Source organism: Aspergillus welwitschiae (assembly GCF_003344945.1).
Source record: "Aspergillus welwitschiae strain CBS 139.54b unplaced genomic scaffold BDQ94scaffold_17, whole genome shotgun sequence".
NCBI classification, from domain to species: Eukaryota; Fungi; Ascomycota; class Eurotiomycetes; order Eurotiales; family Aspergillaceae; genus Aspergillus; species Aspergillus welwitschiae.
The window spans coordinates 591,166-616,438 of NW_020798711.1; the positions used below are offsets into that span (position 1 = coordinate 591,166).

The 25,273-nt window shown below is 50.2% G+C and overlaps 9 protein-coding genes across 9 annotated transcripts; 5 read left to right on the forward strand and 4 right to left on the reverse strand.

Moving 5' to 3' along the window:
- Positions 1-154: 154 nt before the first annotated feature.
- Positions 155-5,791, forward strand: BDQ94DRAFT_179032 (purine and uridine phosphorylase; the record flags this gene model as incomplete). Its single annotated transcript, XM_026773276.1, has 5 exons — positions 155-1,136; positions 1,204-1,729; positions 1,792-2,432; positions 2,481-3,143; positions 3,205-5,791. 5 exons carry the CDS (start codon positions 155-157, stop codon positions 5,499-5,501), a joined length of 5,109 nt encoding a protein of 1,702 aa, XP_026626100.1. The 3' UTR covers positions 5,502-5,791.
- A 1,745-nt stretch (positions 5,792-7,536) lies between these two features.
- BDQ94DRAFT_179035 (FTFMHR domain-containing protein) lies at positions 7,537-10,435 on the forward strand (the record flags this gene model as incomplete). Its single annotated transcript, XM_026773277.1, has 7 exons — positions 7,537-7,612; positions 7,661-7,715; positions 7,783-8,857; positions 8,904-9,026; positions 9,072-9,122; positions 9,170-9,294; positions 9,339-10,435. 7 exons carry the CDS (start codon positions 7,537-7,539, stop codon positions 10,378-10,380), a joined length of 2,547 nt encoding a protein of 848 aa, XP_026626101.1. The 3' UTR covers positions 10,381-10,435.
- On the reverse strand, positions 10,436-11,497 carry BDQ94DRAFT_37363 (uncharacterized protein). The gene has a single exon (XM_026775602.1). The coding sequence runs from the start codon at positions 11,270-11,272 to the stop codon at positions 10,490-10,492; it is 783 nt and encodes a 260-aa protein (XP_026626102.1). The 5' UTR covers positions 11,273-11,497; the 3' UTR covers positions 10,436-10,489.
- A 614-nt stretch (positions 11,498-12,111) lies between these two features.
- On the reverse strand, positions 12,112-16,092 carry BDQ94DRAFT_159755 (putative GARP complex subunit (Sac2); the record flags this gene model as incomplete). The annotated part of the gene is made up of 7 exons (XM_026769115.1): positions 12,112-13,101; positions 13,178-13,303; position 13,725; positions 13,888-13,994; positions 14,040-14,824; positions 14,879-15,173; positions 15,226-16,092. The coding sequence occupies 7 exons, from the start codon at positions 16,090-16,092 to the stop codon at positions 12,112-12,114; spliced, it is 3,171 nt and encodes a 1,056-aa protein (XP_026626103.1).
- A 368-nt stretch (positions 16,093-16,460) lies between these two features.
- Positions 16,461-17,714, forward strand: BDQ94DRAFT_144461 (Eukaryotic translation initiation factor eIF-5A). The gene is made up of 4 exons (XM_026766452.1): positions 16,461-16,612; positions 16,838-17,104; positions 17,163-17,295; positions 17,364-17,714. Exons 1-4 carry the CDS (start codon positions 16,601-16,603, stop codon positions 17,432-17,434), a joined length of 483 nt encoding a protein of 160 aa, XP_026626104.1. The 5' UTR covers positions 16,461-16,600; the 3' UTR covers positions 17,435-17,714.
- A 236-nt stretch (positions 17,715-17,950) lies between these two features.
- Positions 17,951-20,343, forward strand: BDQ94DRAFT_144470 (TFIIB-type zinc finger domain-containing protein). Its single transcript, XM_026766453.1, has 8 exons — positions 17,951-18,123; positions 18,206-18,296; positions 18,402-18,511; positions 18,575-18,819; positions 18,876-18,981; positions 19,035-19,173; positions 19,224-19,610; positions 19,661-20,343. The coding sequence occupies exons 1-8, from the start codon at positions 18,019-18,021 to the stop codon at positions 20,104-20,106; spliced, it is 1,629 nt and encodes a 542-aa protein (XP_026626105.1). The 5' UTR covers positions 17,951-18,018; the 3' UTR covers positions 20,107-20,343.
- Positions 20,344-20,522: 179 nt separating this feature from the next.
- Positions 20,523-21,576, forward strand: BDQ94DRAFT_37428 (ubiquitin-60S ribosomal protein L40). Its single transcript, XM_026775603.1, has 5 exons — positions 20,523-20,570; positions 20,658-20,664; positions 20,788-20,968; positions 21,204-21,314; positions 21,423-21,576. Coding segments are annotated over exons 1-5 (387 nt in total). The 5' UTR covers positions 20,523-20,569; the 3' UTR covers positions 21,510-21,576.
- Positions 21,293-23,121, reverse strand: BDQ94DRAFT_144476 (Yip1 family protein). Its single transcript, XM_026766454.1, has 4 exons — positions 23,023-23,121; positions 22,913-22,964; positions 22,139-22,844; positions 21,293-22,057 (listed from the first exon to the last, which is right to left on the reverse strand). The coding sequence occupies exons 1-4, from the start codon at positions 23,065-23,067 to the stop codon at positions 21,967-21,969; spliced, it is 894 nt and encodes a 297-aa protein (XP_026626107.1). The 5' UTR covers positions 23,068-23,121; the 3' UTR covers positions 21,293-21,966.
- A 301-nt stretch (positions 23,122-23,422) lies between these two features.
- On the reverse strand, positions 23,423-24,786 carry BDQ94DRAFT_170764 (TBC domain-containing protein; the record flags this gene model as incomplete). Its single annotated transcript, XM_026771579.1, has 3 exons — positions 23,423-24,309; positions 24,356-24,487; positions 24,537-24,786. The coding sequence occupies 3 exons, from the start codon at positions 24,784-24,786 to the stop codon at positions 23,423-23,425; spliced, it is 1,269 nt and encodes a 422-aa protein (XP_026626108.1).
- Positions 24,787-25,273: the final 487 nt, after the last annotated feature.

The following is a 25,273-nucleotide window of genomic DNA, read 5'->3' on the forward strand; positions in this document are numbered from 1 at the left end:
CTTCTATGTCAAGGGTCTGATCATTGTACAGCCCATACTCCTCCCCTATTATCTCTACCTTTTTATATCCCACTATACTTCTCCCCGCTTGTGCTCTGTGGTCTGGCAGCCATCCGCCGTACAGATGATGCCCACAAGTCCATCGAAACGCTTCATGCGCGCTCACCCCCATCAGAACCGCAAAGTACCTCCACGCCACGACGAATACAACGTCGGGTGGATATGCGTCTTGCCTATCGAGATGGCAGTTGCGAAACTGATGTTGGATGAAATACATCCACCGTTGCCCATGCCGCCTGACGATCCCAATGCATATGTCCTTGGAAGGGTTGGAAATCACAACATCGTTATTGCTTGTTTACCAGATGGCACGTATGGCTCTACGGCATCTGCAGTGCTAGAGAGGCAGGTATCCTCTAGTTTTCCGGCCATCCGCTTTTATCTTTCAGTCGGAATCGGTGGTGGCATACCAAGCAGCAAAGCAGACATTCGATTAGGCGATGTTGTAGTGAGCCAGCCGATAGGCAAATCTGGGGGGCTGATCAGGTACGATTTGGGTAAAGTATTGAGCTTGGACGAATCTTCGCGAACTGAATCACTAAATCAAGTCCCTGAGTTTCTGTTAACTGCTCTAGCTGCCCTCCAAGCGAATCACAACCTGACAGGGCTTATGGGGGGTCACGTCGCCAGATACCTTTCCGATATGCAGGAGAAACTTCCTCCTGCCGCCGCTGAAAAGTTCGCGCGGCCAGAAGAGGATTTTCTGTTCCAACCTGAATATGAACATATCGGATTCGATTCGTGTGCGGATTGCGATCGATCCAAGTTAGTTTTACGACCTGATCGAGAGCACGAAGAGCCTGTTATTCACTATGGATCCATTGCATCTGGAACTCAAGTGATGAAATACGGCCAACTTCGAGACCGAATTGGTCAGGATCTGGGAGTACTTTGTTTTGAGCTAGAAGCCGCAGGTCTCCTGGATAACCTTCCATGTCTGGCCATTCGAGGCATCTCTGACTATGCCGACTCTCACAAAAACAAAACATGGCAAGGATATGCAGCAGCTGCGGCAGCGGCCTATGCAAAGGAGCTTCTTTTGGTGGTTCCAGCCATAGAGAAAAAAATACACACTGGTAAGATTTTTCGAATCAACGTAAAATCTGTCTGGAATGCGCTCCTAAATTCCCTATACACGTGTAGCATCCTTCTCCGTTCGTGCGATGTCCCCGTCAAACCGAGCAAGAAGCACCGATGCAAGTGGATACAGCAATCCAACCCCGGGATGGAGTCGACAGAAGGAAGGTACCTTCAATGCGCCGCCAACAGATTCCGGATACGCTTCTACTACCCACCAGAAGGTTCTGCGCGGAGAAGAATACCGTACAGAATATGTTCACGATGTTCAAAGCATAGTGTCTGGTGAGGAGAGATTCTCTTCACCTCCGGCGGCAGCTAGCCCGAGAAAAGCAGAAGACTATAGCGAAGACACCGAATCTATCTACACAGCTAGGACTGGCATTTCCCCTTCGGATAAGGAGAGCTATATTTCCGAATTGGTGAATGATTTGTTCAGAAAAGTCCAGTATGATCAAGATGCCCAAAATCTTCCGGAAAGAATCCACGGCATCCTTCCTCAAGTTCTGAAAGCTTTTGCTATGAGATTTGGTCAATTTGGCTCGACTCAGATACACAGGGATATCATGGTATTCATCCGTCGACATAGAGAGTTCGTCCTTCCCCAAGTCTTGGCATTGCCTTCATGTAGATGCTGATAAAGTATCCTGACAGTGAAATTGCGAATGGGCTGAGAGTAAAATACTTAGAAGATCAGACTGAAACCCATGTGTCAAGACAAGACGACACCAAAATGGAATTAGGCGACCTCATGGATCTCTGGGATCAAAATCTAGAGGATGCAGATGATGATCTTGCCATCCCACAATTCGACAGCGGGGCAGAGAATTCAGACAGTGACGAAGATATACTGATTAAAGACGATGAGAATCTCCCTGAACATGCGACCTATAGGAAGTTAATCACCGGCAGCCCAGTGTATGAATGGCTACTTGGAAGTCTTCGGAGGAAACTTCAATTGCACCCAGCAGAGCCAAATGTTCAAGATGCTATTCGCGACCGAATCCTGACGACCCTCCCGTCATCCCGAAGAGTCAGTCGATATGACCAGCCAACAGTATACCAGGTAGTATACCTTCTCAAATGGGATCCCGTATCTTTCATCGCAGAGCAGGAGTACGATATAAGTAAAGAAGGCTTCCTTGGGAAGATAATCACGATTACAGGGACTAGTCAGGATGCTCAAGCAATGACTTGCTTGCAATACCTCCATCAGACATGGCATTCATATGGTGCCAATATCCTTCAGCTAGTCGAAGCTGCACTGGTTGATGAGCGCGGCTATGAACACAGATGTACGCTTTCCCCCTATTGGCACCCGCGGGCGCTTATCATGTCTATAGGTACCCTCCCAGATAATACACAGCTCGCAGCTTGGGCAAATGAAAAGGAGTTTCTCGTTGAAGTCACTGGGATAGAGGGTTCAATTGCAGAGATTGGAGAGCAACTTGCCTGGCTAGGCTCTGTTCTCCGTTCCTCTCCCCACGACTCCAGGATATCGTACTGCACACCATTCGTCAGCAACGCTAGCGTTGAAGACGTACCAACCCCGCTTTCACAAACACCAACTCTCACACGAGTATCATGCACTATTGATTTCAAAGTTGACGAACAGGAGCAAGCGAGCTCCTCGCCGCCCCTGGGACAATGCTGGCACGACCTGTTCCGAAACCCAACAGTGGCGATGGGCTTCCCAATACCGTACCGCTCCAGAAAATACACTGGCCTTGAAATCCCGCTCAACATCTTGGTGGGCCTAGCCCAAGCAAAGCAAGTGGATGTCTTTAGTGATAAGCTATTTATCAAAGGATTTTCTAGCTTATTGATCCCAACGGAGTACATCCGAGATCAGGATCAGATGATATGGCACCTGCGTTATAACGTTCATGGAGATCGCATTTCGTATCTGGATGGCATTGAGGCTCATGTCGGACACATCACACTGGCCGATTTGGAGTCCAGCCGGCATATCCTTGGTTGGTGTTCAGACGCAAAATGCTATGCCGGTACGTCATAGCATGATTATAGGTTGTAACAAAAGGGTTTCACCACCTGACTTGTCACTAGGAGCGGCGGATGCCAGTTATTCAATCAATCGGTCCTGGTTGAGGCCACCATCCTCTCGCTGCAGCTTAAATAACACTTTTATCGCGGCAGGTAGATTAATTACAGGGGGTGATCCAGCTATATATGGCAACAAAGACTTACCGTATCGACTAATGCGGGACGAGTACATTGAAAAGCTCTCGTGGATTGCCAGGCAATACGTGGTAATGTGGGATGCGGGAGGAAAACGAGGGTGGTTGGTGAATGGGGCCTGCGCTCTATTGCACCTTCTTATTGCCTCGCTCCATTTCAACAGGACTGGTCCACTCGGCTTTGCATTCCACTTAACTCCTACCGATATCAAAGTCCCAGAGAACACAATCACTCCCAGCTCTGCAATGGAGATTTTGTTGAACCCTGATAACCTATGTCTGACACTGTACCACGCGAAACAGAGCGAACAAAATGAGGCAACTTTACCGACTGTACAGATTAAAGACAGGGTCGATCGTTTGTATAGCATGCTTGAGAAGATCATGGACCATCAAGCAGAGGTCATGGGGACAGAGGGCGCAGCGTCTCGCAAAATGGCCCGGGGAATTCTGGAAGGGTGGGATTTCAAGGATTTGGCGACGGAGGAAGACCCGTTGTATCCTCGGTTTTGTAAATTGGGAACTAGAGGAAAGAGCTGGGTTGAGTTAACCAGAGATGTTCGTGCGGCAGTGCTGTTTGGGACGGGATTTGGTGAGATCCTTCGCCCGGTTGATAACGGCCAACTATGCCCATATTGGAGCAGAATGCCAGAAGGAAAGTCCTACCTTGCAGTCAGTGGGTATGATCTTGCAAACATCATCGATCGGTTCGGAAATCCACATAGTAGCCCGGTCCGACTGACCCGCAATTTGATATGGTGCAATTGCCTAGGCAATGGTCCTCCAGCTTGCAAATGCATTGGATGCCCGGAACAGACAGATCATTCCGAACTGGCACAAGTCGTCCTGCCCTCGCACTTTAGGAAGCGAATACCGAAGCACAATGCCGTTAGACCAAGCGGTTGGAGCCATGGCGCGATATTATTTGGCTACAACAGAGACTTGCGATGGACCTGGAGTGACACTGGCTTCCCTGAACAAGAAGATGTCTTGTCATGTTCAGATGATAATTCGGGGTCCGACTCAGACGACGACTTCCACGACTCAGGACTTGGAACAAGCTTGGCTCCTTCTGCCACTGCCAATGGTCCCGGGCGATTGCCTTTGTCAAGGACCCCGCCTGAAGGAATTACTCACGAGGACTACGAGGTAGGCATTGTGTGTGCACTGTCTAAAGAACTTCTTGCCGTCCGCGCTTTGTTCGATTCACCCCATCCTGACCTCGAAAAAGACCGAAATGATCCTAACTGCTATTGTCTCGGACGGATGAAAGGATTCAATGTGGTTGCTGCCGGCCTTCCACACGATGATTATGGCACGAATTCCGCCACGAACGTTGCTTCTCATCTGATCCGAACTTTCCCGCGTCTCAAGTTCTGTCTGGTCGTTGGAATCGGAGGCGGAGTGCCTTCGGCAGCCCGCGATATACGTCTTGGTGATGTTGTCGTCGGTACCGGCGTGATCCAAGGCGATATGGGGAAATGGATCCAGAACTCTGAGTTTAAGATGACAGCACAGAAACAACAACCACCGCCCTATTTACGAGCAGTCATTACGAAAATCCGGTCTAATGGCTTCATTTCCTTCGAGTCCGCTTCAAACCCGCTTCTTGACGATCTTAGTTTGATCGCCTCAATGAAACCGGAATACTCATACCCAGGCGCAGGCAAAGACATGCTATTCGACCCAGGTGATGTGCACGTCGAGACGGAACCAACTTGTGACAACTGCATCGGCAGTCGACGGCCAAGGACTCGACAGCATGACGGCCCAAACGTTTTCTACGGCCTCATCGCATCTGGTAACCAAGTCGTTCGAGATGCAAGATACCGAGACCGCCTGGGTCAAGAAAATGTGATTTGTGTTGAGATGGAGGCGGCAGGTGTTATGAGAACCACCACCGACTGCCTTGTTATTCGGGGAATATGCGATTATGCCGACTCGCATAAAAACGATCAATGGCAGGAATATGCCGCTGCCACGGCGGCTGCTTACGCCAAATTTTTCCTGTCTCATATGCGCGAAGGCGTCCACGAATTTGCCATCAGAGTTCCATCACGCTTGGAAGCGCCAACGGGGGCAGTACACTTGCAGAAGCAGAAGCGGGCTGCACTCTGTGCTGACTATGACCAGCATATGGTGCTCAAAAGGTCTCGATGTCATTGAACTGTATTCCGGTGCTGACTGAGGTCAAGCTAGAATAGCATCAAATGTCGCCATATCCAGGGAACAATCTCAAGCGATAATGCTAGTATACTACGGTTCTTTCTGCTTTCAAGAGCAGCAAGGATAACAATTGACTCGATATGTACATTTGTAGTTTGGGGCTTCCTATATAGACTCATCTTGAAGAGGAGTGTTTTCTTTGAAGCTCCGTTTCGACGCGTTGCTGGTCATTCAAAGCCTTTGTCGGCAGCCACTCGGTAAATCCAAATACTGACCTGGTACAAACCTTCAAGATCTTTATCATGCTTATTAGCTAAAGGGGTTTGGTCCCACCTATGGTATGAAGTAGACCATATCGGTTCATTGTCATCAGATGTATTGGAGACACTCTGCTACAACTGTTCAAGTGATTGACCCAGTCAGCGGCATCGTACTCGGCAAAGCTGATGTATGATCCGGGGCCATCTTTGACATAAGAATAGGCCTATGACAACCTAATAGACACATCATGACAAGATCATTATAAGCTAAGTAGGAGAGTCTCTCACATATAGTTGTTGGCATCATTATTACGATAAAGGTGCTTCTTGACCCACGCAATCATCTGGATAGCCACCTGCATCTTAATAGCAGGGCTATGGCCTACCTTGCACTCAATCAGTGCCTTGATCTTGCCTAAAAGCATTTTCTGACTTATTCTGAAGTTGGCCGTTTGCTACTACTATACTAACGTGTTTCCCTCTGTCCCCCTCTGTATCCGGAGTGCAATAAGGCAGGTCGTAGCAGAGCGGCACTCATATCGGGGTCCAGGATATAGTGTAGGAATAATTTAGATAAGCAGTACAATCCTACCCGTTGAGACTAGTCTCATCCAAGCTCTTTAGCGGGCTTTTCCCATATCGCGGGCCTTAAGGCCTTTCAGTACTTCCCGTTTTCCTACTAAGCTTGGATACTGCTGGACCTCTGCACAGCTAGATAAGATACTGTGAACCGTGCAAGATCTGGTCCGAACCTAGCAGCATCAAAATTGAAATGGGCTTATAGTAGATGGGATTATGATATGGAACAGAAGGACTTGTTCATGGGTAATGCGAGATCTGAGTCTTCGCATTGGTGCAATGCTTTGTTTATAACATTTGTTGACTCTGCCGCGGTGCTCTATTGGTGTATTGTCTCGGGAATAGAGTCGAAGTCCTTCGAGTTGTGTTGTTGTTTGTCTTAGTGTATGGAGGTCTCGCATTCTGCGACGGCGAAGCATCTAGTGGAGTACTGCATATGGTGCATTTTCCAATATTTTTAGCTCAAATATTGTTATAAAATATCATGGCATCGATATGTTGGGTTAGAATTGCGGCTGTTTAAGTCCGACCCTGAAGGAGGTCTTGGGGGAAGGAAGATCAGCAGAAGTGAGGCTTTATATAAGGCCACGCAGGCGCAGAGGATCTGGTGAAGTTCCTGGTTACGATGCATGTTCTAGGCTTATATGAAGAACTCTAGTGAAGCAAGAAAGCATTGATGCCGTAAGAACTTCACTAGTTCTTAAGAGCTTCATCAACTGAACAGTCGTTTGGGAAGAGCCAATGAATGAGTCTACTTGGGAATACTGAATGTGAACTTTGACACCACAGAATCTTTGAAGATAATTCTCCCACCAAGAGTCTCTCATTAAGATGCTTCATGGACCCTTAGCAACGTTCATAAGAAGCCTTCCAACTGACAGTGCAATACGGGCGATTACCCCAGGATTTTCCAGATGCGATGACTAACAGTAATCGCGTATCTCTCATTGGCTGCACTGTGTATCAATCTGGTATCCGTATGGCTGCCCCACGGCTCCGGCAGTTCGGCATCCACGCCTTACCCGATCGGGGCTAAGTCAGGCCGGGGCTGCAAGTAGCCGGATATGTTTGCGATGCTCTCTCCTCACATCTCTGTTCTTCTTCATCTAAACAAAGGCGAGAATTGGCCACATCATGTCCCGCCAAAGATTGACTATTTGAGCCATCTTATATACCAAGTCTCTAGAAGTACCATCATGGTATTGCGAAAGTGTACCATATGCGATCGACGTTTCAAGAAAACGGAGCATTTCAAGCGCCACGAACGCTCACGTAAGTCAACCGACCTGCATATTGTTGCATCCCGCTGACGTCTAGTAGATACTAAAGAGAAGCCCTATGAATGTAATGTCTGTCATAAGCGTTTCTCACGAAGGTATCAAGCTGTGGACTATCTTCACCCCTTGCACAAATCACACTGTATCTTGCTAACATAATTGCAGTGATGTCCTAAGTCGCCATGCTAGGGGACACAACCAACCAGCTGCCAATGCGGCGGTTACTAGACCAGGTGCTCGTCTTCCTGCCACATCGACCAATCAGGCCCCAGCTGATCGGTCGTCAACAATGACAGCGGATACTCAGAACTACGTCCTTGGTATCGGTGCGGAGAGTGCTCGCCCGCTCCAGCATGGTTCGTCGGCGCCTCATAATTCGGCATTTTCTGCGGCTCTCGATCAGCAGTCGACTTCCTTGGACTTTCTTGCCAACGTCTCGGCTCATCAGCCTCGCACCGAGCCAATAGCCAATCAAGTCATGGCAAGTGAGCATCAAGAGTATCTTGGCTGGAATGATGTGCCTGTTCCGGACCAACAATGCTACAGAGGCACTATGCTTGATCCATTGCATAACGACATACTGCAATTTTGGCTGGAACCGCAGGGAGACTCGATCTCACAGCAAGGATCAATAGATCTCGGGGGGAACTCTAATCTCGGCATGTTAGGAGGAGCCGTTGCTTCCTCAGAATCAAGACCATCTATTGGTAGCATGAGCTTGAGCTCTGGAGGCAGTATTCCAATTGAACGGTTTGCCCGTGTTCAGCGCTATTGGCTTGCTCCATCCAACAACACTGGGCGGCTCATGAACAGCTTATGGCACGATATAGCCTACAGCGAAGAGGACAATGTCTTTGCTTTTAGGCCAACCCACTCTTCCAGCGGCCCGTCAGGTTACCTGCAGGGGTCGAGGTATGGCGTCGATGAAGAATGCAGGCAGCGTCTTTATACAATCTTCAGTCAGAGCCGAGGCCAATTTCAGATGCGTTCGTCTGAGAGTACCGCAGTGTCACCTTTTACCCAACCACCGCGCAACAACTCCAATTTTCCTCCTGCGGAAATCCTAGATATGGCGCTAGATCTATTCTTCCGCGACTTCCACCCACTGGTGCCGTTTATCCATGTCCCAACATTTTCTGCGAAAGATGCCCGTCCATCTTTGCTCTATGCCATGTGTCTGATTGGCATGGTCCTGTTGGGAACCAAAGGCACGTTAAACTTTGTCATCAATAACTTCTCGGTATGACCAGAGCCTGTTTGCAGTGTGCTTTGCTAATTTTTCGTAGTCGATGCTCGAGAGTATTACAGCAGATTTAGCGAAATGTTCTGTGGGGGTTGAGGGCTCTTTATCCACAGTGTCTACATTCGCAGCTGCTTTTCTGTTTCTGAACCTGGCTGCCATGACAGGGGTAGGTATATCACCGCGAAATGAAGACTTATACTGACTTCTATAGGAAAAGGAACACCTCGAAAAGTGCCAGATGCTCTATGTCAATCTCATATCGGTATGCCATCTCATGGAAATTGTAGAATACGACTGACGCATGAATAGATTGCGCAGCGACATGGACTATTTGCAGCTAGGGAAGGGCAGGTGCTTGACGCGAACTTATTCGATGCAATTCCTAATACTGAAACACGGTGGAAAGCCTGGAGCAAGGTCGAATCAGTGAAACGGTGAGTTGCACAATCATGCAGAAGAGCATCTGCTGACATCACAGGCTTATAACTGGACTATTGCTACTTGACTCTTGGTACTCATCATTCATGTCTACAAGTCCGATCATCGTGCCAGACTCTGTCCAAATGATACTCCCGTGTGAGGAAGCGCTCTTTCGAGCTACTTCCTCCACTCGCTGGATGCAGCTAAGCGACAGCGACAAAGTCAGGTTGATGCCTACAATACTGATGCCATCGGAGAATGTCGACGTTCCAACACTTCACAGCCCGGTAGATGATTTCTGCATGTATGCAGTGCTAGCAATGGTTCAGTCGAGGCTTTCAGAAGCCTATTATCGACTTCTTTCGAATCGTGCCAGCTACCCCTTCGCCCCGTGCAACACATACGCCATGGACGGGCGTGCAAGATGTCTACCATCTCTTCAGCTCCAGCTGACAAGCAAATATGGCGACGTGCTCGACCGACTGAACCCCAACGCAGCCGTCATGTGGCACAACATGTGCATGACGCTAACAGCAGACACTCAGATCTTCGACATGGCAGCTGGTCGTTCAGGCCCAGGCCCTGCTCGGAAAGCACTCGATGACATTGCAGCATGGTCGCAAACCCCGGCTGCCAGACGGGCTTGCTTGCATGCGGCCCACATCTACCGAGCCATGACGAACCGCAGGGCATCGGACCATACAATGTTTCACTCTGTGTTTTCTCTCTTCTACGCAGCACTGGTGTTGGGTCTTTACGTCTTCATGGTGCCAAATCCCTCTGAAACGCAGCGGGGCGGGAACTCCATCGAGCTTTTCGACGATATTGATTGGCAGAAGGTGGGAACAGAGGGATTCACCAGCTTCATGGAGCCTCGAAAAGGTCAACCTTTTCCACCGTCTGAAGAACCAGCGTTGGAATTTATTAAGAATGGCGGCACGGTATACCTACGCGGTGTTCCCATCCAAGGAGGCTATCAAGCAGCCCGCCGCATCCTGCTCGACTACGCGGGACTGCTAAAGGATACGGGGAAGTGGAGCGTACGAAAGTTTTCGTATGTGCTGCATATCATGAGCGATGTGCTGATGGATGTGGAATGACCACTACATCAGAGCCAAAGCCATCAACTGCGTTACGATCTCATTTATAAATACGACAGCATGTATACCAATTTATGTACAATATGATGATCCACAAAGTGGGAATATTTTATACCCACGACCGATTCTTAACCCTCTCATTCAACATCTCCAACTCCTCCTTCGAAGCAACCACCCCCATGATCCCTTTACCAGCACCATCATCCTTCTCCATTTCCTTCTCCCCCGCCAACACAACCCTCAACCCATCATCCCCACCCTCACCGTCGCACTGATTCCCCCTACTTCTCCCCCTCGCAAACCACAACCCCTCCCCATCCTCCCTCTCACTCTTCACCTTCACCAGACCACCATTCTCAACCTCTTCCACAACCGCCCTCTCCCCAGCACTACTCCCCCCTTCCGATGCTGTCTCTTCCTCACTCTCCCCCGTATATTTAGCCACACTAATGCCATTGCACCTCGCATTCGGCATATGCAGCACGTCATGTAGCACAAGGGTATTTGTGCGAGGGTCGTCCGGCGCCCTCTGCACTCGGAGCTGGACTGTGCCTACGCCCAACACCCGCTGGTTAGCGATTTTGCATGGTGCCCGGCGGTAGCTGCTGAATGAGGAACGGTTTTTGGCGATGTGAGTATTGCTCGCCGGGGGAAGGAGCAGCCAGGTGAAGCAGCGGTTGCTTTTGGAGGATGATGGAGAGGAGGGGGTCTTGAGGGCGGAGGGGTTCGGGGGTTTTGTGGAGGGGTGGTGTTGACGTTGGCGTCGGTGCGGACGTGAGCGTTGTTTCTTGGTTTGAGCGTGGTTGGGGATGGTGTAGGGGTGGTAGGGGTTGTAGGAGGAAGTGTGTGGGTGGTAGTTGTGGTGATGTGGTTGTTGTAGGTGGGTGGTCATGTTGGATGAGTATATAGTAGATAGCAGATAGCAATAGTATAGATGAATATGTAATAGAAGAGAAGTGAAGCGAGAGAGAAGTATAAAGTGAAATAGTCAATTCAATCTTTCATGTAGTATAATATAATAAACTATGATAGTAGAGATCACACTGCGGAATGTGAAAAGGAAGATAACATATAAGTACTCACAGTATCACAAACACGCGTAACCCGTCGATCCAAGTCCGGGTCTGGACTTTGACCTTGAGTTGGGGGATCTGCTTTGCAAGGCGTGGCAAACAACCCGTCCCTTCCGCATCGGGTAATTCCTCGCTGATTGTCCTTTCTAGATCCCTCCGTATCTCCTCATCACTTCACCATATTTGACGGAAATAGAAAACTAAATGTGATATGTCAATTCAGGTACAGTATTTCTCTTTATAGATAGATAATATGATCCTTCTACTTCACAACATTATTGTTGGAAAAGATGCTGCGTTTCTTAAAAGGGTATCTATTTGCCCAGAGTCTTGACGTAGCCGATGGAGAAGCTTAATCAGAGGTGGAGTCCAACGCGTCGTCTCTGATGGTGTTCCAGCCATGCTAAGCCTGCGGAACAAGCCTCATTTGACCTTGGTTATGTGAGGTCTTTGTTCGATGCTAGAACTGCCAAGTAAGCCTTGTAGCCTTGTCTAGACTGTGGTGGCGATTCTTTGTCTGTCTGTCTGTCTGTCTGTCTGGTCTTTGTATGCGTGTTGTTACTACTGCAGGCTCCACTTCGTGATACGAATTTTAGTATGATATGTAACAAGTATGCCCATACAGCTACGCTCTATATACATAGGGATAATTTAAAGCTCAGTACAAGATATCCCTCACCCTCTCCCCAATCGCCAAACAACTCGTCAGCCCCGGACTCTCAATTCCCAACAAATTTACAAACCCCGGAAACCCTTCCTCCTCCTGAATCACAAAATCATGAAACCCCTTGCCCGTATTGACCGCCCCTCCCTTCCCCAACTTAGGCCGGATTCCACAATAGTCTAGATCAATCGCCTCGACATCCACATTAGGCAAATACGCTCTAATCTCCGGTAATGCCTGCTGCAGCCGCGTCGGACTCGGCTTCAAATCATTCGGGTCCTCCACCCACTCGACATCCGGCCCAAACCGGATCCTGCCGCCCATATCAAGGGTCAAATGAGTGCCCAGACCACCCGTGCCCGGCAACGTAGCCGGATACACCAGCACCGACGTCTTCGGCGTTGAAGCCGAGTAAGAGAAATATGTCCCCTTGGCAAAATACGCCTTGCGATGCCGCTCAGCCGGTAACACCATGTTATTGATCGCACATGCCCCATTGCCTGCACTGTTTATCACCGTCTCGGCCGTGATGGTCGTTTCGCTCCCGTCCGCGGATACTGCGCTAATCCGGTATCCGCCACCTTCGCTAGCAGCAACGGGTTCAATGCCCGTCACCTTCGTCATGAACGCACAATCCCCTCCGCGGTCTTCGAAATCCCCTTGTAGATAGGTCATCAGGGAATGACTGTCAATGATGCCGGTTGTCGGGCTCTCCACGATGCCTGCGAGGGCGCGCACTTCGGGTTCGCGCCGGCGCGCTTCTTCCTGCCCTAGGATGCGTGTGGGCACGCCGATTCGTTTGGCGTGTTCGTGGACGCGGAGACAGGCTTCCCATTGTTCTGGGGTTTGGGCGACGATCCATTTCTTGGTGTTGCGGTGCGGGATGTTGTGTTGGGCGCAGAGTGCGTAGAGGAGCTCTTTGCCTTTGATGCAGAGGGTGGTTTTGAGGGTGTCGATGCCGTAGTAGAGGCCTGCATGGATGACCTATTTATAAAAATATTGCTTAGCTTTATTCAAGAGAATGTAGTTGTATTGGCATAATCGAAATCTGGAACGGTACCTCTGAATTGCGACTACTCGTCTCCGTCCCCGGCGCTTCATGTCTCTCGAGTAGGATCGTCGATGTGCCCTCCTTCATGGCGAGTTGGCGTGCAACTGCCAGTCCGACCACCCCTGCGCCTATAACCTTAACAGTGATGTGTTAGATTGCTGTTTGTGTCTGAGTCGAGAATGTAGATGGATGGGTGCTGGTAGGAATTGGTTACCGCATGTGTGACGTCGGCCTTGGAGGCGGCGGTGCTGGAGAAGGCGCGCCGCGATAGAAGACGGCCATTGGGAAGAGAACGGAGGATACGAGTGGCCATTGAGACAGGGTGGCTCAGTGGAATCATTGTGACAATGCCTGCATTGTACGGGGGTGCGTTGTTGGCGTGAGGAGAAGCACTTAAGTGGTTGTTCCCCACGCCGGGCGGAGTCGGCATCGGCGCCGATGCCGATAAGCTCTGCTACTCTCGTTATCTTTTGGGATGTTCCTGGCCGGATACTTGGTTGGTGGGGATCGGAACATGGATTTCAAATGTGGATCAGGGGTATTTGATTGAAAATACTCTCTGTTCTATTATATGGGGTAGTCGCTTCTATGGATTATATTGTCGTACAGTAGACTATTTGGGCGTGCCGTAATCGGCGATGGAATATACAATGGCCCATCTAGACACCAACCCAGCGTGGTCTATGAAGAACGTCTATCAACTAGCCACGCTTGCCTACGTTCTTAAGCATGTCTTCCAAATGCTACGTAGCGTTAGTTCGATCCTTTCCAGTGGCAATGCAGCACATACCTGTTTCTGTTCGGTGGCTAATTTGCCATGGGTATCCTGCATCCGTCAGCACCAGTATCCGCAGCGGATCAATCGACTTACACTAATAATAGCCAGAACAAGTGAGTAATTATTGTAAAGAAACCTCTCCCTCCGTTTGGCGTCGCCGCCAATCCGGCTGAGCTTCGTCAGAAGGTTGTCAAACTCTGTGGTCAACCGACCCAGACTATTGGAAACCGGCTCATCATCCCCAGCCTCACTGCTCAGCACCAAAATGCCGTGCAGAAGCTGTCCAAACCGCTGAGTGAGGAAATGAGGTGCGGATGACTTGTTGAGGTCGTCTCCTCCGGCAAGAGACAACGCAGAAACTGCACTACGGCCGGTGTTCGCTGCTACCCGCTTCAGGGACTCGCACTGCGTGTCCATGATGACCTGGAACCGAGGCCACAATTGCATGTTGGTACCGTTGACATATGAGTCGGCCACTGGCACCTTGCGCCGCTGCAATTCAAAAGCGGCTTGCTGGTTCAACCGCACGCAGATCAGAACTCCAAGCGCATCCGTAGTCTGTTCAATCAGGTGCTTGGTCAGGGCCTGCCCAAGGGTGAAGACTGGTTCGAAGATCTCAACAGCCTTGCGAGATATTTGTTGAAAGCCCAATGTGGAGAACATCTCGGTCATAAATGAGTATTCGGCGGAAACGTTGTCTAGGAGAGCAAGGTTGAAGTTACGGAAGGGAATTTCGAGCCCGTGGAAAGCATTGTCCTCCTCTGCCAAGTAGGAAGATATCGCCATTTGGTTACCCGCCCTAAGTATGTCGACTCGCCTGCCGAGAGAGAAGGGGTCGTGCGCCGCAGAACCAGCTCGGCCGCCGGGAACGATATTACCTGTGCCAGTTAGTACCAGTCAGATCATGCACTGAGTGGCAAGCCCGAACGCACCTGTTTTATGTGAGGTTGGGTCCCCTCCTAATACCTCGTTCCGATCACTCGGATAGACCTTGATCTTCTCGAGTGCTTGGTGATACCTTGTGAAATGCGACAGGTAATACCATCGCATCGTATTGATGTACGCCTGGGTGATTTCTCCCGTAAGAGTTGGGTGGGCTCGTGATATGTAGCCGTACAAGTCCTTAAATTTGACTAGTCGCTGCTGTTGGATGATCTGCGCATTGATATTCGGAGATCGTAGGGCTCGAATTTGAGAGACCAGGTAGTCCCTGATTCGTTCCACTGCCTACGTATTTTGTCAGTCAGTTTGTAAAGTGAATCTACATCGGAAGCAGTACCTTTTTCTTGATATCACCCAGTAAAGGCCGCACATCTTCGATAGACTTGCTACTATTGGTGCCTGAGGCCTTGGCCTCGATGCTAGCCGTCCGAGTTTCAATCTCATTCAAGGCCTTGACCCAGTTCTCATCAATAGGCCCCTCGGCCACCAACCGGACGGTCTTCGGAGACAAACTGATTTCTTCCACGGCAGGACCAAGCAGCTGTTCAACATTCCGCCGATTCTCGAGCATCGCATTCAGCTGTATAGACCGAGATTGCAAACTCTCAATTTCTGCCGATACAGCTCCCAATTCATTCTGAAAGTCATTCAAATACATTTCAACTGACTTGGAGACGTCATCACAGCCAGTGATTGCCGAGTGCAGGTCCTGGAATTTGTCCCTTTCTTTCTCAAATTGCTGGATGGTCTGGGCACCGACATCGCTTTTCCAAGCTCTTCGCGGTTGATCTTCTTCCGCGATAAAGTCCTCCAGGCTGAGTCCATGAAAATCAATGTCTTCCACGAGCTCCGGGGGTTTCAGTTCCGCGACGGACGCTGGAGAGCTGTCTCTTGTTTTGCCTTGTTTCCCAATGATCCCATTCAAGACTTCGAGCGGATCAGCGACATCGGATGGGCGGGGTCTTGTAGCACTCGGTTTTGGCGAGGATCCTTCGCCCCGCGCAGGCGCAGAGAGGGAGGTAGACGAATCATTCGGGGTCGACAAGAGAGACAACGCTGAACCTTGGCGACTAGACGCGGGGCGATTGTTCTGAGGGGTTGGAGCCAAGCGAGAAGAGGTCCTTCGAGGCAAGGGAGAGCTGCTGCGACTATCGAATTGGGGACCGGAGGGCGTCGCATGGCCCGAAATGCGGTCTAGCCACATCTTGGGAGGCCGGCACGGAGAAGCGTGCGGATAGCGGAGAGCTCCCCGGGGTTCATCGAGGGGTGAGGTAGAGGGGTGAGGGAAGTTCTCCCAGAACACAGGTGGGTACTGGGAGATGTTACAGGGCGGCTAACATTCGAGGAGACGGAGATCAAGACCGAGACCAGGCTGATAATGTCGACAGGAGATAACCAGTAGATAACTACTGCTACTATAGTGGTTAGGAGTATACGTGGAATAGCAGGCCGAGATGCTACGGCGAACTGCAGCAACCGCGGACGTGGTTTGTCCGAGACTAGGCCGGACTGGGACTAGCGACCACAAAACCCCGCCACAACCAGTGCCTTTTTTTCGCAGTCCATTTGTCGATTTCTTTTCGCCTGTGTCCCCCTCTTCGTCCTTCCTTCGCTTTTTTCTCTTCCTTTTCCTCTAATCTCCTCCTCAATTCCAACATCCTCCTCACCTCTCCCTTTCACTTTTTACCTCATACCCCCTAATATCCATCACCATGGCTGACGAGGTAGGTGCTAACTCTCCTTCTGCGAACTTCCCGGTCTACACAGTTGCGGCCTATCTTTGTCCTGCTTGCTCGGTTGGGTTGGATGTCTTCGGGGCCTCGCATCTTGATCGCTGCCCCCCACCCAACCCCCCTCGTTCCTGCAGACATTGCATGTTTTGCTACACTCGCCGACCATCTGCTATTATTTCAATCATAGGCTAGTTCGCTAATGTTCACCTTTAACAGCACCACGAGACCTTCGAGTCCGCCGACGCCGGCGCCTCGGCCACCTTCCCCATGCAGTGCTCTGCCCTGCGCAAGAACGGTCACGTTGTTATCAAGGGCCGCCCCTGCAAGATCGTTGAGATGTCCACCTCCAAGACTGGCAAGCACGGTCACGCCAAGGTCCACATCGTTGCCATCGATATCTTCACTGGCAAGAAGCTTGAGGATCTGTCCCCCTCCACCCACAACATGGACGTCCCCAACGTCTACCGCAAGGAATACCAGCTCGTGAGTAGTTTGGAACATGAACGGTCTTGGTGATCTTGACTCGCTAACACGGCTATAGCTTGACGTTACTGACGACGACTTCCTTTCCCTGATGGACGAGAACGGTAACACCAAGGACGACGTCAAGGTCCCCGAAGGTGAGGTGGGCGACCGTATCCGCCGCATGTTCCACGATGAGGAGAAGGACTGCAGTGAGTAACACCCGTCCGTTTTGGCTAGGTGGCTGTTGGCAAGATTACTGACGGATTTTCCTTTTCAGACGTCACCATCCTGTCCTCCATGGGCGAGCAGGTCTGCATGGATGTCAAGGAGGCTCCCAAGGGCAACTAAATTATTGTGTCTATGGACCCTTAACTGCTCTGTCATCCATGGTGTATTTGAAGAGCCTCGCTCAGCTTTGCCCTTGGTCAGGTGGATGATACGGCCTTTTGGGCAGCTGCGGCGCCACGTACTCTTATATCCGTCTGTTTAGCCTTGGGTATACGCTGGGCCGGCCATGATGGTCACGTTAATTTGGCGGCATAAATCCTGCCTTGTCAGAGAAACAGTTCTTGAGTTCAGCACTTTCACGATAGTTTGACGAATAAAAAATAACTACCTTTTCTCCCAACCCAATATACTCGGATGTCTTTGTAGACAAGATAAGCACCGTACTAGTATAGATCCGCTATTCTGAGATGGGCGTGCATAAATCCTACGGAAACACTGAAGAAGCAACCTTATCGCAAAAATAAAGGCTACGCAGTGGGCGATAAGGCGCGATGCGGATATTACTTTTTCGGGTCCTGCATCAACGGTAGAAAAAATCTGACTGGTAACGATTTCTGGTAGCTGCGCTGACCCGCTCCGGAAGACCCAGGCCTTCTGTTCCTCCACATCCTCTGGACAAGGAAGAATGAAGAGCGCTGCCCTGAATGGAGTACATCACCCGAGGGGTTTGCGGGCAGGAAGGGTGCCGTGAACGACGGTATTACCTGGATAATGGCCTGTGGTTCTGCAGGCGGGGTCATCAACAAGAGGTCTGATCTTCCCCTCTCCGCGCCCCTCACGCATTCTACACACGCGACCGATCAGCCCACTCATTTCTCATTCACCGCGTAGGGACGTCAAGTCGAAGAAGATCCTGAAGACTTTAATACACAAGGCCGGACAAGTCGCGTAAAGAAGGCTGCTGCGGAGAAGTCTCAAAAGAGTAAGAGAGCCCCTAACCTACCATAACTACTATCACCACCCACCATCACCATTACCATCATGGTTTGGAGGTGACGCGCTCTCCACATCAGCTAATATCGGTCAGCATACCGGGGACGCCAGGCGTATAGTCTATTTCTGCAAGTCTACCAATTGATCCTCTGGAAGCAATGTCACGCGCTCGTCCATCACCGCGGCTTTCCGTCACAGTTCGAGGTATGCATGGCATAGCCCCCTTTGGGAAACCACTAACGAAGCGGCTGACTGATGCGGGCATAGCCTGTCGTTCGCGACCTTTGGGCGCTCCGATTGGAGACATACGCCGAAAAGATTAATGATCCTTCAGAGCAAGATGAGGAGCCCGAGTTCTTCAGCTCGCAAGTAACCTCGGGGCTTGATGGCGCCGAGGACATCAAGTTCAGAGGAAGGCAGGCTACATGGCCTCGCCTTATTGATAGCATTGCTCTGTGCTATCTAGGTGCTCTGTTAATGAGGCTGCCGGTGGGTGTTGGGGATTTTTATCGGTGGGTAGTTAAGCATGAACCACTTTGAATGTTGCAAGGGCTAAGTGAATGTTTAGCATGGTTATGCGTGGCGAGGTTCCTTTCATCAGAATTGTAAAGGATATTCCTCGAGAGATGAGAGATAGACTACCACAAGAGTTCATCTCCATACTTGAGACCACGGTGAGTGCCTATGATAAGTCAGGAATAGATGGCTGTATCTGACTATATGATAGAGGCTACTCCAAGCCGAGCATCTTCACGGAGCTGTCTCGGACCTTCTGCTGCTTTATCATGGCAAATTCAACATGCAATTTCCATCTTTGAACTGGCCAGTCATGTTATATAAATACATCAAGAGACTTGCGCTTCCTCGTATGCGGCGCCCCATCTTCAATTATTCTCATTCGTTAACCTACTTCCAGTCGATATCTATCCAGCCGCGAAGAAGTTGCAGCATCTTCTAGGGTTCAACTTCGAATTCCCTACAAGCATCTCTGGAAGGAGAAGGCCCCTCCAACTGCCCGAGCTGCAACTGGTCGCTCTAGTTGTCATCTCCACCAAGCTTCTATTCCCATTTGACGATGTTGAAAGATATCCCACGAACATAGAAGAGCCCACAGTGCAAGTGATCGATTGGAGTCTTTGGTCACAAATACAGAGGCATTTTGACAATCGAGAGACGCCTGCGGGTCAGCTTGGCAAGGGAAAGGAGATATTGGTGACTGAGAGAGACGTCTTCAGCATGACGCCGTCCCAGCTCGACGAGTATATGGATTGGTACGAGAATAGTTGGCTTGATGCGAGTAAAGGTGAGACATATGCCACATTGTTTTCTTCTCAGTGCTGAACAGTGTTCCAGTATCAAATCCCCTCGCAGATCTCTTTCCGACTGGTCCAAGTGCTGGGGAAAACCAGGCCACAGCTCCTACTCCAGAACTAACAGATGAGGAAGCTCTTGATGAATTGGTCAAGGCGTCCACAAGCCAATTGAGAGCAAGACAAGTCATTGCAAAGGATGACCTGGACACCCCCCGGCCGGGATGCTCTTACACGCGGTATCGAACCGAATCTGATCTTCCGGATACTGCGAAGGCCTTCTACGAGACAGCTGCCAAGGTAGCCGGCGTTTCCATATCTACATTGATTAGGGCTGTATCACAAGCAGAGAATCAAATCAACCGGTGGCTGGAAGAGCAGCGCCGGGTTGAGTACTTTGGATCGATGGGCATGGAATTCTCTCAGGAGTCCAGTGCGGATTCAGACAATGACGAAGAGAGTATGTCTGAGCTGGAGGATGGTGAGTGAAGTTGAGCTTGGCGACCATATATACTGGGAAACTGAGCCAATTGGGTCCCGGCCTTGAAGTAGTATATAAACATCAAAAATAGAAACTTCAGAAATCGTTAGTCATTCATGGTCATAGGTTTTTCTGCATATTAAAAAGGCTGGTGGAAGCATTATTTTCGTATCACTGAACATTAATGTCGTGTCGAGCATCATGAAAGCACAATCACAACACGGACCGCGGACCACGGACCACGGACAGCCTCCAACGTATGCATGATGCTAAATGGATGATGTAAAAGTAGTAGTTAGGCTACGGGCTATGGAGACTGCGGAGAGGCCCCGAACGCGGCCGGACTGCCCTAAACCCTGATCACGTGCGGTCCGTTCCACCTTTGCTAAGCGAGAAATCGTGAAATTGACATCGCCTCATCCGACCGACCTTTCAGCCGATCGTCAGCCAGCAACAACGAAAACCGCAGCCAGTACGTATACCCTCTTCGTTCGTGAATGCGAAATGCGTGTTCCCTGAAGTCGCAAACTAACATGTCGTTTTTTCCGCGTCTCTGCAGTGCAGATGTAGGTCATTCCAAGTCCCCTGGCAACCACTCGTCGAATTACGGTCGAATCCCGGAAGATGGCACGAATATATCATCGAAAATGAAATAAGGAAACTGACCCAGGCTCTTCTCCGATTAATAGTTTCGTCAAGACCCTCACGGGTAAGACCATTACCCTCGACGTCGAGTCGAGCGACACCATCGACAACGTCAAGACCAAGATCCAGGACAAGGAGGGTATCCCCCCGGATCAGCAGCGTCTTATCTTCGCTGGTAAGCAGCTTGAGGATGGCCGCACCCTGAGCGACTACAACATCCAGAAGGTATGAGTGAAACGGTTCCGCGAATTATATATACGTCGATTTCGTCTGCTCGGATAGTCGGTTACGAACATGATGCGATACGGGTCGGTTGGGGCGCCACAACATACTACTTGGGTTTGAGGGGAGGATCAATCGGCACGGTCGCATTCATGAACGTTTCACGACTATCGACATTCGATGCGACTTGACTATTGGGGATATAGTTTGACTGACGGGTTCTTTTTCTCGACTATAGGAGTCCACCCTCCACCTGGTCCTCCGTCTCCGTGGTGGTATCATCGAGCCCTCCCTTAAGGCTCTCGCCTCCAAGTACAACTGCGAGAAGTCCATCTGCCGCAAGTGCTACGTACGTCCATCCATCTATTCTACTTTTCTATTCTTCCGACTCGATCCCGCCCTCTTTTGAGTCCCGCCTAGCGAACCATTTCCCCACTAACATTGATGCTCCGATTAGGCCCGCCTTCCCCCCCGTGCCACCAACTGCCGCAAGAAGAAGTGTGGTCACACCAACCAGCTCCGCCCCAAGAAGAAGCTCAAATAGACGATTATCTTATTACGGTTTTTCTGCGTTGCTGGGGAAAAGAGCTGCTGGGGTTACGATACGATTGCAACGTGGGAGATTTTCTACATGGCGTTGGAATGATGAATCATTACTTATAGCCGAAGTCAAATGTCTATAGTTGACTCCTCGGGAAGAAGTTGCAATCAAAGCACAACCTGTAAAATTCAAAAAAAGCTCTCGTCGCATTCTTAGTAGATACACATACACATGCAGCATGGCTTGGAAGAGGGAAAACGTTCAACAGACAAAACGGTGAAAACGATATCAGAGATAACAACACTTGAGAACATAAACCAGCAAGTCGAGACATGACATGACATAATGCTGCCGGAGCAATGTCATGGTCCCATGTGAGGGGAAAGACAGCAACTGAACAGTATAACATCCGGAGGAAACGACACCGATACCAACACCTACATCTAGCACCTTTTCTTTTCTACCAACCACCGAACATCCGTCGCTTGTCGTCGTCGTGGTCATCGTCGTCATCATGGTCCTTGTTCTTCTTCGAAACAGGGCTTCCATGTCTGCATAAATTATCACGTTAGTCAGAACCCCTCACAGTAAGATAATCACACCGGAAGGGAGAATAGTAGAGAACCACTTACGCAAAGAACAAGATCTTAATAGCCAACGCAAACCCAGCATGCAGCACAATGACCAGAATCAGCAAGATCTTACTAGCCTTCGCATCCGTAGCACTCAAAACCGGGTACAGATTGCGCAGGAGGAAGAAGACAGTCCACCCGAACCCAACACCCACCAGAGCCCAGTTCAACGCCGTCAAAGGGCTCCAGCTAACAAGGGCGACGGCAATCCAAACCAGGTTCGAGTATCCATAGAGCGCCCACGACTCAACCAAGTCCGCGCTGGAGCTGCCGAACCACTTCAGCGCACCCCACAGCGCAATGGGGATGATGCCCGTGTATCCGTAAACCAAGCCCGCGGCGCCGGATAGCAAAGTGAAGTCGTATTCGAAGTGCTCGTCGTCATTGTTGGAGAGCCATTGCGAGATGGTGCCGGTCAGGAAGAGGATGACGACGACGGTGGTTGCGATCCAGAAGGGGCCGTAGAGGTCTGGGTTGCCTTCTAGGACGTCGAGGAAGTTGCTGCGCGGGTAAAGAGCTGCGACGCAGCGGCGGAGGACTTCGTTCGTGTCTACGTCGAAGAATTGCGAGTAGTAGTGGATCGACCACCAGTTGAGCTTGGAGGGTGTGCCGCCGGGGGATCGGTCACGGCCGCGCGATGAACCGCCGCCGAGGAAGGGGGCCGAGTCTTGTTGGGCCTTGGCATTGCGTTGGTCATTTTCGAAGTCTGAGATAGTGGAGGTAAGTAGGTGTGCATTGGGATGAGGTGGTGGTACTCAAGGCCAGCTAGCTTACTGGAACGGTGGAATTCGAGGTCTTCTTGGAGGTCGGTATGGCCGAGATCGCCCTGGGAATTGCTGTTAGTAGACTATGGTTACAGATGCGGACTGTTGACGGGGTCTTACTTCGGCGTCAACGTCCACTACCACGTCGTAGCCCTGGTTCGCCATTTTGGGCAGCTCACGTTCGTTTTCAAAGGTGGTTGTTGAGCTCTCGGTTCCTGGGTCCTGGGAGATGCGGGAATGCAAGAGTACACCTCAGCGGCTGCCGGGAAAGCCACGCACTAGCCACCATGTGGAGACTGTCCATCTATTCAACACGGGCTGACGCGGGCTGCGTTTCGCATTTTGTGCGTCCGCCTCTACTGGCTAATCTGTGTGCTGAGGCTGTTCTTCATCTCTCAAAACTATTATATTTCCTTTCTTATCACATATTTCTTCGTGTGCAGTAATATTACATATATTTCCCAAGCATAATTTTTTGTGAGCCGGTGCCTTTTTGTCTTTTCCCAATGGTGACATAAGGTTAAATGTAACCTCGGGCCTGCAAAGCCCCATGGAATCTACTGACATACGACCATATCGTATTGTCAAATCCCCTCTTCTTGATCCAGAACGACATAGCACCAATAAATATCGTCACAGCCACGGAGCCGATAGTCCGTCTGTGATTCCACAAGAAAGCAACGGTCTTCTCCTTCCGCTCCTCGTAACGTAGATGCCGTACTTGTTTCGCGAAGAGGCCGACTGTCTCATCAGGTGCTTGGATCCTGACAAGGTTCCGTGAAGACTTGAGCACACTGCACTCTGGAATGCGCTTCCAGGCCCCAAATGGTAGACTTTCCGGTGGGTGAGCTTCGAAAAGCTGCATCGCGCGGGATATCAGACCCTCAAGATCCAAGGGATTTGGAAGCTTGGACAGGGTAAAATGCAACATATCGGTTTCATCGACTGAAAACTCAAGTAATTCTTTCTTGCGCGAGAGGATGATGGCCGCAAAAAGGTATATGGAGACTACCGGTTCCTGGGCCAGCAGAAAGTCAAAAAGGCGTGCAATGTCACTATATTCTTGAATATCGTGCGAGTACATTGTTAGAGTCGCAGCGAGTGCAAAGAATGGTTTGATTTCGGCGAGATGACGTCGTAATGCAGGATCGGCCTTTTCGATGATCGCAGGGATCAGCTCTAGATGTTTCAGCGCCGGCGAAAGGGACGGCAACATGTAATCTCTTATCCGGAGAAGGGAAATTTGTGCAACAGCAGCAGCACTATTTTGGCCACCAAGCACTAATAGCAGGACTTGAACGATATCATGATAGCCTTGAAAGTAGCAGAGCATGGGAAAGCACCGCAAGACTTGCTTGATCAACTTGGAGAGCTCATCCTTCTTGATGGATAGCTCCTGGTCAGAGCCTGGTCAAGTTAGACACCACCGAGAGCCATAAAAAGGGTGACTTACATTCAGGGTAGTAGACGAACGACCTGTTCACGTCAAGCTGAACTTGTTCTTCGTCACTATGTGCAGGTAGTTGTTCCCATCCTGCAAAATCAAAATTGGGTCCACGTCGATCACACTGTAGAAGGATAGGCCCTGATAGAACGTCAGAAAGTGCATGTGAACGTTATAGGGTAGTTCTCACAGGCAGTTCGCCGGACATCATCGTTGAGGAAGCCACCTTCTGAGGTAGCATATGAGACTAGTGCATCAAAATCGCGCAAGTCGCATGCTTGACGAATGGCCGTTTCTTTCTCGGCTATGCGTCTTTCGAGCTCAGCATTCTTGAGCCTTTCTGACTCAAGGGCCTCGGCTTCGGCGGCAGACTTCTGCTCTGTTTCCAGACTTGTCTCCGCGATGTGGTCTGGCTCGTTATTCTCAGATGGCTGGTCCATCGTTGAGGCGGGCAGTGTATCTCAGAACACTGGTGTGTATAAAATTTGAGTCTCTGCAGGCCAGCCTCCGAATGAAACAACCCGACGATATAAATTAATTTTGTATCCCGATGTATAGCGTTAACAATGAGTAGTCTATACTTGGATGCAACGGATGAACGGGCCTCTCGCCAGGTCAGAGCTTGCTTTAGGGAAATCAACGCCCAGTATTCAATTCTGGTCCGGCCCTAGCTTCTCCAGATTAACCGACAGCACCGCAATCTAGGCAACGAAGTATCTATGGGATAACATAGGCGATATGCAAAGCCGGAGGTGACTGCGGCCATGGCCAAACCCAAAACGGACGCGTGGCCGCCTCAGGCCACACACCAGGTCTGTGTCCCGTGATCTGTGATTTGCTTGGTTTGATCTGTATCGCCGACCGCCCGAACGAGCAGGCGAGGCTTCGATGATCGATCCACTGCCCCTCCAGAACTTCTTACATGGC

Bases quoted from the DNA above. Each gene is read 5' to 3' on its own strand.
- BDQ94DRAFT_37363 (XM_026775602.1), bottom strand. From the start codon at position 11,272: ATGACCACCCACCTACAACAACCACATCACCACAACTACCACCCACAC.
- BDQ94DRAFT_144461 (XM_026766452.1), top strand. The intron at 17,105-17,162 runs GTGAGTAGTTTG...ACACGGCTATAG, and splicing joins ACCGCAAGGAATACCAGCTC to CTTGACGTTACTGACGACGA. The intron at 17,296-17,363 runs GTGAGTAACACC...TTTCCTTTTCAG, and splicing joins CGATGAGGAGAAGGACTGCA to ACGTCACCATCCTGTCCTCC.
- BDQ94DRAFT_144470 (XM_026766453.1), top strand. From the start codon at position 18,019: ATGGAGTACATCACCCGAGGGGTTTGCGGGCAGGAAGGGTGCCGTGAA. The intron at 18,297-18,401 runs GTAAGAGAGCCC...AATATCGGTCAG, and splicing joins TGCGGAGAAGTCTCAAAAGA to CATACCGGGGACGCCAGGCG. The intron at 19,174-19,223 runs GTATGCGGCGCC...ACCTACTTCCAG, and splicing joins CAAGAGACTTGCGCTTCCTC to TCGATATCTATCCAGCCGCG.
- BDQ94DRAFT_37428 (XM_026775603.1), top strand. The intron at 20,969-21,203 runs GTATGAGTGAAA...TCTCGACTATAG, and splicing joins GCGACTACAACATCCAGAAG to GAGTCCACCCTCCACCTGGT. The intron at 21,315-21,422 runs GTACGTCCATCC...TGCTCCGATTAG, and splicing joins CCATCTGCCGCAAGTGCTAC to GCCCGCCTTCCCCCCCGTGC.
- BDQ94DRAFT_144476 (XM_026766454.1), bottom strand. From the start codon at position 23,067: ATGGCGAACCAGGGCTACGACGTGGTAGTGGACGTTGACGCCGAA. The intron at 22,965-23,022 runs GTAAGACCCCGT...AGCAATTCCCAG, and splicing joins TAGTGGACGTTGACGCCGAA to GGCGATCTCGGCCATACCGA. The intron at 22,058-22,138 runs GTAAGTGGTTCT...TAATTTATGCAG, and splicing joins ATTAAGATCTTGTTCTTTGC to ACATGGAAGCCCTGTTTCGA.